The sequence below is a fragment of the Leptidea sinapis genome, chromosome 29 (genome assembly GCF_905404315.1).
Source record: "Leptidea sinapis chromosome 29, ilLepSina1.1, whole genome shotgun sequence".
Lineage (NCBI taxonomy): Eukaryota > Metazoa > Arthropoda > Insecta > Lepidoptera > Pieridae > Leptidea > Leptidea sinapis.
This window is the reverse complement of record NC_066293.1, coordinates 1,891,947-1,910,622: the sequence shown is the minus strand read 5'-3', so window position 1 is coordinate 1,910,622 and position 18,676 is coordinate 1,891,947. Positions and strand designations below refer to the sequence as shown.

At 38.1% G+C, this 18,676-nt stretch overlaps 1 protein-coding gene across 1 annotated transcript in view; it reads left to right on the top strand.

Moving 5' to 3' along the window:
- The first annotated feature begins 714 nt into the window (after positions 1–714).
- The window catches only part of LOC126973221 (uncharacterized), a 64,414-nt gene continuing 46,452 nt past the window's right edge, over positions 715–18,676 (top strand). The window contains exons 1-12 of the mRNA XM_050820410.1: positions 715–759; positions 1,412–1,445; positions 3,857–4,047; positions 6,426–6,521; positions 7,577–7,699; positions 8,562–8,708; positions 10,998–11,119; positions 11,429–11,585; positions 13,376–13,470; positions 14,527–14,695; positions 15,694–15,940; positions 17,829–17,992. Of these exons, the coding sequence (XP_050676367.1) occupies positions 1,418–1,445; positions 3,857–4,047; positions 6,426–6,521; positions 7,577–7,699; positions 8,562–8,708; positions 10,998–11,119; positions 11,429–11,585; positions 13,376–13,470; positions 14,527–14,695; positions 15,694–15,940; positions 17,829–17,992 (1,539 nt within the window). The 5' untranslated portion in view covers positions 715–759; positions 1,412–1,417. The remainder of the gene's footprint in view (positions 760–1,411; positions 1,446–3,856; positions 4,048–6,425; positions 6,522–7,576; positions 7,700–8,561; positions 8,709–10,997; positions 11,120–11,428; positions 11,586–13,375; positions 13,471–14,526; positions 14,696–15,693; positions 15,941–17,828; positions 17,993–18,676) is intronic.

Here is an 18,676-nt window from a genome sequence, read left to right as displayed (position 1 = left end):
AGCTCATTCCACAGCCTTGTAGTATGTGGAAGAAAGCTCCTTGAATACCGCACTGTGGATGACCGCAACACATGCAGATCTTACATCGCGAGCGCTGTTAAAGGTATTGATATAGACTGATAATAGAATAAAATAATGTACTACGACTTTGCACACCACATAATTATTTAAAAAAGTGTTATAAGTGTTCCTTTATTTAAAATAATAATAATTGAAATATCGCTACTACGTGCTCAGTTCTGTATGTACGCGGACGAAGTCGCGAGATATCAGCTTTAAGAATATAAGAACGAACTTCCCTCTTTCCGATTGATCCTCCAGTAAATTTCTTCTCCTATTTTGGCTAGGACTTACAAAACTAGTTACTCATGGGCGACGATAAAGTCAACATTAAAGATTTTATTAGCATGAAAAGATATGAAATGCAAAATAGATTAACAAAAATAACTAACATAAGTGTAGCGTTATTATAATTTAACATTATCAATAAATATTTATGTCAAACTATTATGTGAAAATATTCGTCTAATAAAAGCAATGCATGGCTATGCCTTTCATTTGTATCCTAAACAATTCTCTCATGTCTACAGAAGCCATGAAAGTATGGCAATTAGCAATATTTTTTAATGAAACAAAAATTATGAGTATTAATTATTATTGATGATTGACAACCCTATGCGTTATGTGTAATGAGACTCATCATTGTAAAATTGATACCCAAGACGAGTTGACGATTTGCGAAATTTTACATTAAAATATGTAAGTGTTAATATACTTTATTTTGGTATTAGACTAACATATAACAGTGTACATAAAAGCAGTGAAATAAGTGATGATAAGTTAAAGAATGATCGGGGTGCCTAAACTCTGTTAATGTCTCCATAACTTGGCGATACGCAGACGTGTTTTGAAGAGCTGTTTGACTTGATACCGCTACTAAATGATTACGGTATACGACATAAATTTATCTAATCATTAGAGTGTGTCGCGTTCCTCCATTTTACAGTTTTCAAGGCACTTCCAACACCAACATTTTAGTATCGCATCCAGTTGATCTTTTTTTCATTATGGAAAAAGACACGAGACCAGAAAGACGTTCAATTGATGGTACTCATACGTCCTGTCCATCACAATGCAGTACCGCTCAGAATTCTTGAGACACCTACTTTGAGACACAATGTAGCCTCGTTAGGCCAGAAATTTCACAAGTTTCAGCGCCCTAAAAACTAAATCAAAAATGCTTGCAAAGGACTGCTTGTCTGCAGAAAATGGCGCCACTGTGGCCCACCTAGCCTAGCATCCTGTGAAAAGAAGAAGGTATAAAGGAACCCAGCGGCAGGCGTCATGTCAAACTGCTCATCAATACACACTGTGACAACATTAATATTAAATATACCATTGTGTCTTACAGATTAGGATGCATATGTGTCTTCTTCTTCTCTCGGGTAAGCAGTATTTCTATCATGTAGCGTAAGTTGTTATTATATTATAATTATTATTGGGGAAAGTAGCTCTTAAATGTGTAGGTCTATTGTGCCAACTACATGTGCTCGGACGCACGCCCTACCGATGACTGCTCGTTGTGATGAGGTAGTTGGGCAACGTTTAGAGAAGTTATTTTCTTCAAATAATCTAAGTCTTAATTGTATCAATAAAAACATCCTCCAGACCTTTAAGTAGTATCCTCTAGGGGCACAAGTGGGGTAGGTCCTATGCCTGGATTTTGAGAATTTTGAGCTTCCCGCTCTCACTGTGGCGATGGCCTCACACTCCAGAAGGATGTTTTTAGGGCCTTCATAGGCCACTTGGCAAATCTACATAGTCCGGATACTCTGAGGACTATTTCTGCCAAGTGACCATCGTAGCGCAAATTATAAGGAAATATATTTTTCTCAAACATACTTGGAGGGCATTATATTGTTCTTCAACCTTCTTCGAGATAAATCGGAAAGGCTGTACTGACCAAATATATACGAGTAGCGGCCGTCAAAAGTTGTATGAAAATCCATATTTGTCGTGGTCTGGCGGCTAACCGCTAAATTAATTACATAGCAAATTCATATCCTCAATCTAATTGTTTTATTTATTTTAATTTTACTAGGTCTATTTTAATTATTTTTTAGTGGTTTTTATAGTTTAAGTTTATAATTTTGTTAACTTATAATTTTAATCTAATATTTTATGTTAAAATTACTTGTTTGTTTAAGTTATTATATTATAAACTATGACCTATTTTAGCAGTGTAATTATGTTGCCAATAAAGTTCATTATTATTATATCTGTAGTGTAATTTAAAAATGGAACGATCGTTTACTCCGAATCATGGCAACCAAGGAGGTAACTTTATTTAAATTTTGGAGCTTTGCTTGCAAATATTTATAGAAAAAAAAGAACACTAACGTGGAAGAATGTAATGTTGTTTGTCATTGATTTTTAAAATTAACTTGTAGAATAAATTGATATTTTACGTTCACGTTTACGTTCGTCCATCAATGCCTCTTTTGCTGGCCACTGCAGTATTGCGAATGCAGTAAAGTAATGCGAAAATATACGAAAGTGTGTCCTTTATTTCGTACAAATATATGCGAGTAGAAAAGTTCAATGAAATTCAATTTATAACAAGTTTGCGGTTTTTTTTTGGTATCTTGAATATTTTGACCGAAATCAACATTGGCCAGTTAAGTACAGTTTATTAACAAAGTCTGTTATGTGACAGCTTTTTAGATATTTTTAGACAAAGATTTTTTTTTGCCCATAAGCCTAACGAGGGTTTTTCTTGTAATCGTGTAGGTATATTGAAAAATGATTTAAATATCATCTTTTATTGTGTTTTGGTTTGAGCTGATGGTCTTGTTACCAATGCTCTAGATAAATAAAACTAAAAAAGAAATTACGAGCTGTCGAGACTGACTTCAATAGCTGTTTGCGGTTCAATTTGTGCCGTAGAAGACGTTTCACCTTGACTGTTAATTTTTATAATACGAGTTGTGACCAGCTGCCAACTCATTAAGTCTAAGCTAAGCGTTGATAGCCATAACGCATTTGAATGCTGATTATTTCTTTTATGGAAGCGGAGAATAAACGAGCGTACGCGTCACCTGATGCTAAATGATCACCGCCGCCCACATCTACTTCCAACACCAGAGGAATCACAGAAGCCGGCCTTTTAAAAATATGAAAAGACGCACTTTTTTGATGGTACCCATGTCTTATCGTTTGAAAACACCGCACAAGGAAGCTCATTTCACAGCTTGTTCGTCCGTGGAAGAATGTTCCTGGAAAACCGTACTGTGGTGTAACGTTAGACATCCAGATTGTGGGGTTGATATCCTAATTTGTGGCGTGTCCTTCGAAGTTGGGATTCGGTGGCATATATTTTTAAAATACGCTGAATTTATGTGTAAAGTAAAGTTAATTATGCATTTATTCATGACAACACAAAACATTATTTATATAGTAAAATTAACAAATTAAAAAAAGGATGTCATGAAAAGGACACCCACTCAGAATTTTTGGAATTGAAATAAGGATCACCCCAATTCCAACATGTATTTATTTGATATTGAATTCATTATAAAATATAAATATGATAGAACAGTGTTCTTCAATATCTCGCATTCACTAACTCGGTATTTATTTACTTTGACCTTTGATACATCTAGATTAATCTGTTTGGACAAACAAAAGTCGGCAATTTATCCTATAGTATATAGATATCAACAACATATTGTGAAAGCCTTTCCCTTTTGTTGCGTGTTGGTAAAGGAGTAGAAAATTCAGATTAGAATTTTGTTTTTCCAAAATTACATCACATTACTTACATTAGCTCCTTAGTATTTCAAAATATACTTTCCAGGTATAACCCTAACGTCAGCATCAGGTCTTCAATCCATCTTCCCGGAAATGAAGCAGTATACCTACGAGCTGAAAACCAACGTGTCCACTGGGATCCTGGGCTCCGATACCTACTGGACCCTGAGCGGCAGACTGATGGTGGTTGTTTATGACAACTATACCAGAGTCAGGTTTAAATTGGACGATCTGAAGGTAAGGAATGACAAAGGAAGGTAAAGTATGGTTAGCGACCACTGCTGCCTATAGAAATAGATGTATTTACTATAGGCACCGCATCATTTCCCCACAATAACAAAACATTTGAGATAATGCTATAAACCAAACGAGCTGTGTTCACATCAGTCAACTGTCTGATTTTTAACGGCAAAAGCTGCAGAAATCAATGTATTTGCTATGAATACCTTACCACAGCCAAGAAAAACCGACAATCTACATATTCCAGAGTTTTGGAATCTAGCCCGTACCTTTCCCGCTGTTGTGGTTTCTCTGATGTTGCAAGAGAATGTGGGCGGCACTGAAAATTTCGGGAATCAAGGAGGTGATTACTATTTAAAAATGCATTTATTGCTTTTCAAAGTATTCTCCGCGAAATTTGACACATTTTTCCATACGATGGAACCATTCACTGAAGCAACCATTCCATTCGGAAGTTGGGGTCTACAAAATGGCCGTTTTGTAGGCGTCCACAGCTTCTTCAGGTGATGAAAATCTCTGACCACGCAATTTATTCTTTATTTTAGGGAAAGTATACAAATCATTAGGGCTTAGGTCGGGGCTGTACGGCGGATGGTCTAATAATTCTATGTTTTCTTGCTCTAAAAACCCTTTTGTTCTGTGCGCGGTGTGAGAACTCGCATTGTCGTGATGGAGGATGATGCGGCGGTTGCAGTTCTCTTTACGGAGTTCAGAAACAACCTGTGGCAAACAAATGCTAGCACACCATTCTGCATTAATCGTTCTTTGTCCCTCAAGAGGAATAGTCGCAACATGGCCGGTTTTGGAGACAAACGTGGCCACCATTTTTTTTGTAACACTCCGTGAACGAACAATTTTTGTTGGCTTTAACTCATTTTCGAACACCCAAACTCGTGACTGGTTTTTTGTTTCGGGTTCGTACGCGTATATCCAGGATCAGGTGACGACCTGATACGATGTTGTATACAGAATTTGAGGATCCTGCGTGGAATCTTTCGAGAGTTCTGACGCACCAAGTAACGCGAGCTGCTTTTTGCTCTTCACAGAGCAAATGCGGTATCCATCGGGAACACAACTTTTTTACACCTAATTGTTCATGCAAGATTATTTGTATTTGACTCATGCCAATGTCTTAAGTTGCCTGAATTTCGCGGTATGTCACATGTATCGACATCTTCCTCAATCAGCTTACGCACAGCATCAACGTTTTCTTTGGTGACTGCAGGTTTTGGACGACCTTGACGGAGATCATCACTGAGCTTGACACGTCCACGTTGAAATTCAGCAAACCAGCGATAAATTGTGGTTTTGGATGGGGCTTCATCGCCAAATGCAGAAATCATCCGGTCAACACACTGTTTTTATGTTAAACCACTTCGAAAGTCATAATAAATCTACGCTCTATTTCTAATTTTCTCGAGTCAATCCCATTTTCTCAACGACTAAACAAGTTTGAAAAAACCTTGTGACAAGACCGAGAATCTTTTTTTAAATAAATAAATGGTATTCGATTTTTAAAACCAAGGAGTTTTCAATTAAAAAGATTTTAATATGACAGGAACAGTGGAAATATTCCATTCACGATACTTTTAGTGCAGCCCTCGTAACACTTCAATAAATTCTGTTTCACATTGGGTTGAAATCATATGCATTATGGTTTAGATAGATATATGTATATATATAAATATAAATGGAGGATCGTTAATATAGACTAAAAAGAGAAACGGGCCAAGAATCGAACCCTGAAGCACGCCTATCTCTGCATCGGAGCCTTTTCATTGTTGTATACCACAAAACTGTTTACGAATCTTTAAGTAAAAAGTCATTAATTTTAAAGAATTGTTGCAAAGACTTAAACTTAAGCTAAAGTAAAAGGGAAGTAAAAACCACGCAATCAAAAGCCTTAAAAAAGACAATATTGTTTTGCTATACCAAATTAATCACAGGAATAATTACGAACCCGCTTTAAGATGGTGGACATCACAGAAATCTAAATTAGAAAGTCATACAAATTTATCACCTAAGTGTTCATAAATTTTGGTACAGTGAGGGAGGATGTGAGTAACACTTAAAAATGAGCTGAGGATTTCTCCCTCTGAGGATCAACTGTAAAGGTGATCCTGTAGATGGATCCAGACCCTGAGAGTTGAATAAGACATACCAAGATATACGAACCATACGTCACTTGAACGGTTGGCTCAGTTGGAAGAGCGCTCGGGAAAAACCCGGTGGCGGGTTCGAGTCACGCATCGTTCATAAATATTGGTTACAAATCTAATTTGTATAATAAATCCCAGAAGTGAGATCACTTTAAAATAACAAATTGTATATAAAAAAAACTTTTACTTCTGTGTTATTTGTTGCGATTGTTACAGACATCATTGCACATCAGTCATCGGTACTTGGACATTCCACACGAGTCAGGAGAATCAACGAGGTATCTGGAACAGCCCTGGGAGGTGGACTACCGGGTAATTATTATCTAGAAGCTGTAATACTAGTAATAGCACATTGAGTCTTCTCTGCTCGGATTAAATTTGGAGAGATATCACCAATCAAGAGAGCAAACGTCACGAATATCTCAGTCTCAGTGAGTCTTACATCTTTGTGTCGTTTGGTGTCGATACACTTGGCCCGTGGAGCACAGAGGCACGGAGGATCTTCCACGTACTATCTACGAGTCTCAATAGGGCTACTGGAATCCCAAGCGCTGGCAGCTATTTCGGTCATCGGATCAGCCCAGCTACTTACGTGGAAATGCTGCCAATATTCTTGGTACACTTCCACAAGTATTGTTAATATAGTTTTAAGATTTGTTTTGTTTGAATAAATACAATTCTGAGATTTCCACTATCAATTTTACTAAACATCGCAATACGAATAAATATTGTAAGGGTTATGGGTTCCTCAGGGTCCGGTGATGTAAAGACAAATACCATTAATACCAATTTTAAAGTGAATATGTACCGATGACTATTTATATCGTTAAAACTTGAACGAGTATAAGAAGTTTTTCGTATTCAAGTGCAAAATGCAAATACTTGGAGGCTGATATAGACAGTTTCAATAACTTGGAAAGTATTAAATAAGTTTATTTTTGTGCCCAAACAAAGAGATACCCTCCGGGAGAACGACGGAAGGAAAGTGTTGAATGCTCATGCATACCAACGCAGCCTTACTCTGCGTTGGTTATGTGGGACTCACGTAAACATCTAAGTGCCTACCCACTAAATATCACCCGAGCTAAGTCTTCATCGAAAACGACCTTCTCTTGGGGAGAAAGAGTCGAAAGCTGCACTGCTTATGGAGTAACCGCTGGAATATTTAGCTAGTATTAGTCGCTACGTCCTCCAGATTCGATACCAAACCAAAAACCATAGCGCGTTTCAGAAATTTTGGTGGCGTCATCTCTTAATGGTTTGTGGTACTAAAGTAACTATGTTGCGTTAAGATCAGGCATACCTACAGTTAGTCCATAAAAATGCAGTTGGCTTATTTGAGTTTCACCCGCCATAATTGTTTTCAGGAGAATGGTTTCATCAACGGTATTTACGTCGGCAACGAGACGACCTGGTCGCTCAACATGAAGAGGGCCATATCCATCAACTTTCAACTGAAGAAGGATCTTGGCTCCTACAGTAGCGATGAGGTATTTTTAATTTTGAATGCTGGCGACTCGTCTAGCATTGAATGACTCATAATCTTTATTGTCAGTCAACTAGGAAAGAATAAAAGGTGACATTTGCGTCTTCTTTATACCACTATGAAAGATTATTCCCGAATGATGTAGTGTAGTAAATAATAAACCAGTAAACAAGTGTTTACGTAACAGCAAGTTATATCATACTCGACCTAATGTCTCACAAGCTAAAGTCGATTATGGCATAGCTGACTCAGTCTTGTCCTTACACATATCGACATTCGCAAAACTGCGACATGACCTTAACATTGATTGGACATGATCTCTCTTTCGACTCGACTGTTTTACCTCGCGTGATTAAAGTTTGAAATTAAAGTTAAATTTTCTATTTATGATGTGATCCAGATAATTTTGACGCTTTTTGCGTGGTAAATTAATATTTTTCAAAGGTTGCCTAGAACTCCCAGGCTGTGATTTAATAAAAATTAACAAGAAAAGTAACAGTAATGGATTAATAATAAAAAAATTAGGTATAATATGTAACTCAGTAACGGTCCGTTTGTTTACATTCTTTATGTCGTCTCGATGGCCGTAGTATAGATAATGGCGCCTTTATCTGTAGCCAACAATAAAGTTCAAGCACTAATTGTGTTTCGGTTTGAGGGGTGCCGTAGCTGGTGTCATTACTGGGATAATGAGACTTAATGTATTATGTCTGAAAGTCAATAATTCTGATCTACTCGGCGTGATAGTGAGCAGGGCGTATTATTTATTACCATCAAGTGAACTTCTTCCACGTCTTGTGACTTGTCTTAAAAAAGAAGCTCTCCGTCCAGCAATATAGATATTTAATATCGCAATATGATCTCAGCCGTGCCTGTACGGGAGCTGCCGGATGCTGTACACCAGCAGTGGCAGCGGCAGCAGGATCAAGAAGTACAGCACCATGCAGATGTCTGCTGGGGCTGAGCGAAGCTGGAGCTCCGTACCCTGGAGCAACGATTACGGCCGTGCTGTGGTACTTATAGTATTTTTTTAAGAATGTGAAGTTAAACACTTAAATTTCAGCGCTTGTACTGGTGTCGAAAGGTGGGTCATTTACTTCTATAAGATAGGGTAAAGAGAGCGATGGTTGGCACGCTTTATGGTTTATGCTCGTCAATTGTCAATCGTGTAATTGCGAACTGTGTTAGTAGTAAAAAAGAATAAATAATTAAAGAAAAATGTTCCAAACCACAATCATGTCGAAATTGAATTAAGAACACAAAAGTGGTCACATGATTCATATTAACGGACTGACAAAAAATGGCAGCCCTACAGTCACTATTTAAATGACATCATGACTTAGTAGCCCAACCCACATGAATGGATTACATTAACATTTATTAAACTTTAGAGTGTCTTGCTGAGTTTCTTGTGCCTATTCTTCTCTGGTCTGAGGCAGTCTTTTTTGAATGGGTGGTAGTTTTTGACGTTCAATAAGTGATTTTAAATAAAAATATGTGAATTTGAATTTGACTTTAAACATTCCTTTAAATGTGATGTTTGTGGCTTGGAACGTTTTTCAGAAACTACGTCCAAATATATGACAAAATTTTTATCGTTTGGCCAATAATCAAAAAACGATGACCAATAACCTCGCCACACATGCACAAGCGATCTCACCGCAAAGCCGTACGGTAGGTAACAAAGTACTGCAGAGCAACATAATATCGTATATTCTAGTCCAAACTAAATGTCACAGCAATAAGGTTGCCTTTTATTAAAATACTTTAATAAAACTGCGATAATTTTGTTGCTGACTAGTGTAGTTGGGAAAGCACATTAGATGACTAATGCCATCATTTTTCAAGTAAGTCTATTGGCGTCAAAGCTCAATTACGAACTGATTTAGCTTTATGACGTTAACCAAGTGTTGTTGCAATATGTTATTTATTGTCACTCCCTATTGAGAATAATATATTTCCATTTCTATTTCTGTCATGCTGTTCACGGACAGTTTAACTATTTCATATCCTCGCACAGCAATCTGGTACCTACCAAACCGATTTCACGATTTCACGGTTTTATTAAACTCAGTTTGAAGTGTTGAAAGAATTGAAATACTTAATAGCCCTAAGTAAAGCTATTTTAATTTAACCCCGGTTAACATCCCAACGACCCGGTTCTCTCGGTTAACAATTCTACCATCAGAACCAGCGCTGTTTTTCAAACCAGCAAACAGCTGAGCTAGAATCGCTTTATAGCGTATAAAAAAATTAAAAAAAAAAAAATAATATTTTTTAATACTAAGTAGGTACGCCCCTTAATATTTTAATTTTAATTGGAGGCTTTAGATACGCGCAAGCGTATTATTGCGTAAATTTTTTACGAATGCTACTACCCGAATTGATTGACAGTCGTATTCCAAGAAATACCAGTACGGGGCAGAGTAGAAATAACGATTTCATAAAGCGCCCCCTTTTACATATTATGTATATTATTTACAGTACCTATATATCAAAATAAATATATACATTATCGGTTCATGAGTTGAACAATCACAGTCTACCTACTCAAAAACTCTACTCCATGTCGCTGATGGAAGCAGCTGTGATTGATCTATTTCAAGTTTAGCTTCGCCCAGCTCCGTGTCAGTGGAAAGGCGCCCTTATACTTGTGGTTGCGTGTATAATTTATTCTATATAAATTAATATAATCAATCATCACACACTACATACTATACATCTCACATTCACGAAAATTAACATTAAATAAATTCTACTAAATCGACAAGCAAACCCATAGTACGTGGGCGATGCACCATATTTTATGTGCATAACTCACAAGTTATACTCCGGACTGGCCAACAAACGCCCCTCACCTCCAGCCTTCCCCGAAGAGTGCGATAGGAACAAATGCAGCTCAGACCGATTTTACCTACAAAATTTTGACTAAATAGAGGTTTCGTTTTTTTTTCGTTTCCTCTAGAATATTGAAACAACCAAAAAAATTTTTGGTACATTATTTTCGGGAAGAATGAGTCTGTGTCGGTACGTTTTCCATTTTTCTAAAAAATTTTTCAAAATTGTTACGTATTCGTCTGAACAGGGCGGTATAAAAATGGCATTTTCTACAATGTTTGAAGAGTCACATTTTCTTATGTCGTTAGTTGATTGAAAAAAAACTAAAACGTACCAACATAGCTTTACCATATCTAGATTTTTTGACAAAAAATCTCCTCTCTAGATGCATTATCCAGGAGAAAAAAGGGGAATACGTTTGTATGGAATAACGCTGCTAGCGTCGCCTCTTAATTTATTTTCAGCCAGAGACCATCTCCACATCAGCTCGGATCTACGAGCTGGATGAGCATGGCCTCACCAGTCTTTATACAAACGGGGATTTCCTATTCAGAGTCCACGATCACATTCTCACTGTCTCCACTGAGTAAGTATCTAATGCAACGTTGTAACGACGATGTATTATTATAGTTATTATTAATATACTTAAATTAAATAAAAGAGTATTCACAGACGATAATTTCATGATACCTGTTTTAATAACTAATTATATTCTGTATTGGGTTGTCTGGAAGAGATCGCTACAAGCGATAAGACCGCCAAGCCTATGACTGTAACTAGCATAAGATCTTTTTTATAAAGTTTTATTTTTAAGTCTCTATGGTACGCATTAAAGTATCTATCTATCTCCCTTTAAATTATTTAATAGCTTGCCAATAATAAAAACTTGTTGCAGGCTTTCCTTGTATTTACATGAAGATTCGCCCGCGGAAAGTGTTAAGAAGCTGTACATAACCCGAGAGAATATCGAATACGAGCCAACAGATTTCAACAACCCAACCAATGGGATACTGGAGCGCACTCAAGATTATCTCAAGAAAAGAACTTATGGGGTAATAAATTTTCTTATATTCTCACCCCCTTATTCATAATGGTCCGCTAACTTAAAACAGCCGCTACGGAGTGTTTTTTCTCATTCTGACTTAGGTCAATAAAAGAAGACAGAGTGAGAATTAGCAATGCTTTAAGTTAGCAGACTGTTATGAATAAGGGGGTAAAACTTTATCTTAAATCTGGTTACATATTAAAGTTTGGGCGTGTGCACTTACCGGGCGCGTGATTGGCTGGGTTGCATGATAAAAGCTGTTATAGTTAAGTTTAAGTCAAATTTAACGTTAACAGTTGTTGAATATCAAGCTCCAGTTGTAGCTTCTGGTGGTCTTGAATTAAAATACCTTGTTTCACAAAAGGGCTGTATTACGTAATTAATATATATAACATGTAAGTTAATATAATGCTATCGTTAATGCATGTGCGTGCGGGTCAAGTTCTTAAGGCGACTGGTGCCGCCGTCGGCCTCGGTGCGAGCCCCCACTCTCGCCGATGAGACGACAGGAACATATTCCCCGGGTTGAAGTAGTAAGGCTTCAAGAAGTCTCCGATGAAGGCACGGGCAAAGGGCAAAGCATGTTGTATGCCCGTGTTATGACTCCCTTTCTCGTCGTAATGTCGGCAACTCTGCTGCGCCCGTCAGACCCAGGATGAACATTGGTGACTCTGCCCAAGAGCCACAGAACGCAAGTCCCCACTCTCGCCGATGAGACGACAGGAACAACAGTAACGCTGACTTTAACATTAGCTGCGGAATGTGTTGCACCATGGAGTTCACTGGCATGACTAAAATTAAAGTTGAAAATTGAAATTTCAAATCAATATCTATATAGTATAATATATTTATTTTGATATTTGATAAGTCACTATTTAGCTATTTAACATTAACAATAGCTTAAACCGGCGAAGATTGGACGGTTACGGTTAATAGTTTAAGTTATGACATCATCTAAAAATTTTCAATTGGTGCAACTCATTTTTTGCGTAACCAATATTTTACATGTTTGTTATTGCAAAGTTAGTTGGTGCAACTCGGCCTTAATGTTTCGTCACTAGGATTTTCATGCTGTCATTTAATTCTAAGAAAATTTATTGAATTAGGCGTTACTTTGCGGAAATCCATAATTATACAAATGATTTAAGTCTTCTTTAGTGTTAATTCCGCCAATATTTCTTTTTAAAAACAATTCGACACGTGTTTCGCCTCTACACGAGGCATCCTCAGGACGTGTTGTCTCGCCAAAATCTGGCACGAGACTAAACTACTTTGGCCAGTCTATTGGCGGAGTTAACACTAAAGAAGACAAATCATTTGTATATTTAATTCTAAAACAAGATCAAATATACAATAAATCAACAAAGTATTATTTAAATTGCATAATGTCTGACCCTCCGAATACTGCGACGAGACGTTTTTGATAGAATTATGTGTCCGACACCGCATATTGCACAATAAAACTGAAATATTTTTATTTTAAATCATTTATTGAACGTCAAAAACTTGCACCCATCCGGAAATCTATGCCTCAGACCGAAAAAACTCAGCGGGAAAAATCATGATCCAAAAAATACAATCTTTCAAGGAAGGTTTAAGACTAAAATTTAAGGTTAAGGTTAAAGATTAAAATTTGAACTTTCTTCGACATACAATCAAGTTGTGGAATGAACTCCTTTGTGGGGTGTTTGACAGTTTGGGTACCTTTAAAAAGAGCGCGTACACCTTCTCATCTATCACTTAACATCAGGTACGCTCGTTAGTTCTCTTCTTCCATAAAATAATCTTATATTTCAGGTTCTCATGAAGATAGTCATGAAAGGAATCGACGCAGACAACATTGTGAGGAACGAGTCTTTGATACACAGCCTTGACTTCGTGGACTTGTTGGAGTAGGTATTGAATTGGAAAACTGTTTTTATTTTAATGCCAACCTTCCACGAGTCGTCTTATGACTTCTACCAGCGTCGCCTGTATCAGGTATCTCTATATGTATGTTTGTACCGGATTCTTTCAACGTGATTTTCAAATCAAATCAAAATATTTTATTGCAAGTCACATTATTACAAAAGGACCACCCTTATGACCATCTAAATAAGATACGAAGACGCAAGGGCACAGCAATGTTTTATATAAAATAAATTAGTCTTAAACAAAATAATATTTAGCAGTAACAGATAATACAACTATTAATATTAGTAATATAACTAAATAAATAAAAATAATAAAAGTTATATAACTACTCGTATTCATTTCTGTATTATCTATCACACTAAGTAGAATTTAAAACGTCGGGTACCTAAATGCTTCTCATTATTTTTGATGTTCAACACAAACATATATTTTACTTTTAAATTATGGTTTAATTGCCTTTTGTACTGAAAAATTCAGTCATTATAAAGTATACCAGTGGGAGGCTTCTTTGCACAGGAAGCGGGCTAGTTAATGGGTACCACAACGGCGCCTATTTCTGCAGTGAAGCAGTAATGCGTAAACATTTCTGTGTTTCGGTCTGAAGGGCGCCGTAGCTAGTGAAATTACTGGGCAAATGAGACTTAACGTCTTATGTCTCAAGGTGACGAGCGCAATTGTAGTGCCGCTCAGAATTTTTGGGCGTTTCAATAATCCTGAGCGGCACTGCATTGTAATGGGTAGGGCGTATTAATTTCCATCAGCTGAACGTCCTACTCATCTTGTCCTTGATTTCATTAAAAAAAAAGTATATTTAATCGAAGTATTAACCCTCGTTTTCTGTACATTTGTACCATCTCACTGGAAGGTCATATTCTATGCCTTTACGGTAGAACTCTGGGATCCTAGACTCAACAAATTTTGTATTGCTTGTTGAGACGCAACTTTTTTACCATGTTAAAATTAAGATTAAATATATTTTAGTGCACAGTAAACAAATAACGAAACATAACAATAATATCTCTCTTTAATTTCAGCTCTGTATCCCAGCTCTCCTACGACTCCCTGAAGAAGGTGTTCGACGATCTTGTTTTAGGCACCAGTTACGATCTGGAAACTGCGAGAAACATATTCCTGGAGGTTCTGCCCCATTCCAGAAGCGATGCCTCTGCTAGATTTATTAAATATATCGTTGTTGAAGAGAAGGTACGTGAAGCTGGTGGTTAAGAGTTTTTTGTCCCTTCTTCTCATTAAAGATCAACTTATCCAAACCGGTGGCCATAATTGGCATTTTTGGACCTAAATGAATTAAATAAGTTTTGTGGCTAAGTACATAAAAAGGAAAATTGAAAAGTCAGAGTGCGAAAAAATATTTTATTCCTACCTCGATGAAAAGCTCACTTTGAGTCCCTGGTACGAGAAAAGTGGCTGATTCCCTTCCGGTAAGACGACTTTTGTCCCTCGTACCAGGGACTAAAAGCGAGTTTGTCATCCAATTGGAAAAAAAATCCTAAACGCACCACGTGAGATAAGTAGGACATTGCCAATCCAGTCAATATTCCTCGGGTGAGAATGACCTACTTTTCTCCCTAGGTGCGTAATATACTATTTTGCACGCCGCACATTCTGCACGAATGGATAATCAAGGGTCGACCCTACTGCAGACAGAAGAACACATTGAGGCTGTTTAAGGGAGTATGTTGTAGGCTTGAATACAGAAGCCAGCAAAGGATTACACAAGGTGGCTGTGCGAGCCAAAAAGCTTCTCGCGAATCGCGCTTTTGTGGAATGCCAGACATGAACATGATATGCGAGTGGAATATCGCATTTTGCCGTAATGTCCGATAGTGAAAATCAACTGCCTGCTTGACAACTGGCTGAGAAGAATGATTTCTTTTTTTTGTGGAAAAAGGAGGACAAACGAGCGTGTTAAGTGATCACCGCCGCCCACATTCTCTTACAACACCAGAGGCCTTTTCTTGAAGGTACCCATGAAGTATCGTCCCGCAAACACCGTAAAAAAAAGCTCATTCCACAGCTTTGTAGTACGTAGAAGAAAGCTGCTTGAAGCGCACTGTGGAGGACCGCCACCCATCCAGATGATGGTTGTAAGTCAAAATATCTATATCAAAATACACTCGTTAATAGCTTCCCTCCATAAACTTTTTTATTTAAACCTAAATAAGATTAAATGTGATTCACAGAAGAACGTTGAAGATGCTGCGCTCCTTTCATTGATCAGGAAACTACCGTTCAACGTGGCAAACCACAGCCAGAGTCTACTGGAAGAGTTGGAGGCTTTAAGCAAGTTGGGTCTAGACTTCTCTGTCGATATCCGCCACGCCGGCATCCTGTCGTTCGCGATCCTGGCCTACAAGACTGCTGAAGCTGATCGGGTCAAACAAGACTACTTCGATAATATTGTTGTCAAGTATTTCAGGATGTATAGCGGTAAGCTTGACATTTCATATACCTTTATCATTACATTTATTTTAATTATTATTATTAATTATAAAATTACCGCCATGCAAAAGTTGGCCTCTGGCAAATAATAAATAGAATGGATAATGTATTGTGATTTTTAAAATATTTTTAAAACAGTTTACATTGTACTCAATAGAACTGTAGTCAGATATATAGCGATATATTGCTGAGGAAGCTATAGTTGATCCAAGGCAAGAGCCTTGAGCCAAGAGTCGCAAGAGTGACTGACTGGTCGATGTTGACTGGTCGATGATAACACGATTAAGTTCTTCACTCTTTATATTAGTTTAATAATAAAAACTGACCCGACAGATGCTGTTTTTTTGTGGAATAGGAGGACAATCGAGGAACTGCCCACTTGCATAAGCTCTCGAGAAGCCCAAACGATGGAAGTTTTGAGAGGAGCACCTTGTGCCATACATGATCAAATGCCTTCGCTATATCCAGGCTAACTGCCAGGCCTTCCCCCTTGCTTTCAATAGCCGCCGCCCATCTATGTGTTAGGTATACCAGAAGATCACCTGCCGACCGTCCATGGCGAAAGCCGTACTGTCGGTCGTTGATCAACTGGTGACCCCTAGGTATACTAAAAGCTGGTGGCTAATTATGCTCTCCATGATTTTGGAGAGCAGGAAGGTGATAGCAATAGCCCTGTAGTTCGCCGGATCCGAACTGTCTCTTTTTTTTGGATCGGATGGACAAGGGCTGACTTCCATGAGTCAGGGACTACGCCTTTAGAATAAGAGTGCCGGAATAAACGCGTTAGCACCGGACAACTCAGGGGCACACGTTCTAAGCACGATTGGAGAAATGCCATCCGGCCCGCTCGACTTCCTGACGTCCAACGAAAACAGAGCTCGCCTAACAGTTTTCTGTCTGAACTGTACTTCGGGCATAGAGCTCTGACACCGCGGGATGGTCGGCGGTGTTTTTCCGTTGTCGCCAAGAGTCGAGTTGGAGGCGAAAAGAGCGCACAGGAGCTCGGCTTTCTCTTTTGCCGTATGGGCCAGGGTGTCATTCTTCATGTGCAACGGTGGCATGGACGGCTGGTTGAAGTTACCAAGAGCAGCTTTCGACAACGACCAGAACTTGCGTGTTCCGGTCGGGTAACTGGAAAGCTGCTCGCCGATTTTGACGACGTGCTTAGACTTCGCACGGGCGATTTGCCGCTTAAAAAATCTGGAGGCACGGTTATATTTCCTCTTAAGATCTTTGCAGTTCGGATCCTTTGTGCCCAGCGCCGCAACCCAAGTTCGATACGTCTGTTTTTTGCAGTCAGATGCTGCTTTAACTGACGCATCGAACCAGGGCTGTGATCTGCCACCGATCGGTACTACAGAGCTTGGTATAAAAATATCCATGCCCTGCAGTATCACATCGCCTACTGCAATGGCGCAGGCACTAGGATCATCCGAAGGGAAACAAACCTTGCCCCAAGGGTAGGATGCAAAAAAGGAACGCATGCTATCCCAATCTTCTGACTTGTAGTTCGAAACTATTGGTGAAAACATCATGAAAATCGATAAAAAAAATACATAAAAGGCATTTATTTTCTCAAAATTGATTACTTTAGAATTCTTTTTGATGTCATTTCTAATAACTACTAGATACTACTACCGCTTCGGAAACAAATGGCGCTCTGAGAGAGAAGAAGCGGGCGCAAGAAACTCTCCCAGCATTCTATTTTGGTGCAGTAGTTTTTGAGTTAATTGTGAACAGACAGACAGACGGACGCGGCGAAGGACATTATTTTATAATACGTAGTGATACTAACTTAATCCTCCAATTTATCTCACATCATGCTATTTATCGTAACTTATATTATAAATACTAATGTGAGTTTTAATACTTCCAGATTGTCCTCAATACCTGGATAGGATGGTTTGGCTCCAGGGCTTATGCAGTCTGGGATACACGGCAGATTCCTATATCAAGACCATTTATGGAGACAGCTCCAGAAACCGCCATGAGAGGTTGTGGGCAGCTCTCGCGTGTGGCCAAGATCCGCGAGGATTTGTGGTGAGTATATTATAACAAAGGATCACCAAATTTTTTTTCAACTATTGTTCACACTAAAAAAGTATTGACAGATATAACACATGAAACCATGTAAGGTTTATCCGTGGGGACGAGATCGCTCTTAATTACTTACACAATTATATTGATTCCTTTTACTAATTATATTAACACGTCTTATAATACACATAATTTCTTTAAAATAGTTTTTTTCTATATATTCTTTGCCTTTTAGGGTTTTTCTCAAAACATTCTAATACGTTTGTAGGCAAACCATTTAGTGTGTCTGGCAATAAATACTCCCATTTCCGCCTACCATATGCATTGTTACATTTAGATAATATGTATGTTTTTAGGTACGACGTAGTGTATTTTGACAACGGAAGAGTGGTTGTCGTGACCGTTTTATTAAACCAAAATGTTTGCTATTTATTCCATTATAACAGATATATAGTGGCTTTATCATAATGATTTATTGGAGGCTTAAAGTATCGTAGAAATGGTTTGGACACGTGGAGCGAATGAGTGAAGAAAGAATGACGCAGCAAATATATCAGGCAAATGTGTGGGGGCAAGTCGGTCGCGGGAGACCTCGTAGAACATTAGTCGACCAAATTGGAGACGTTTTGAGAAAAGGAGAGGTCCGAAGTACCCGCAACCGGCGAGCATGTACCAAAAGAGTAATGA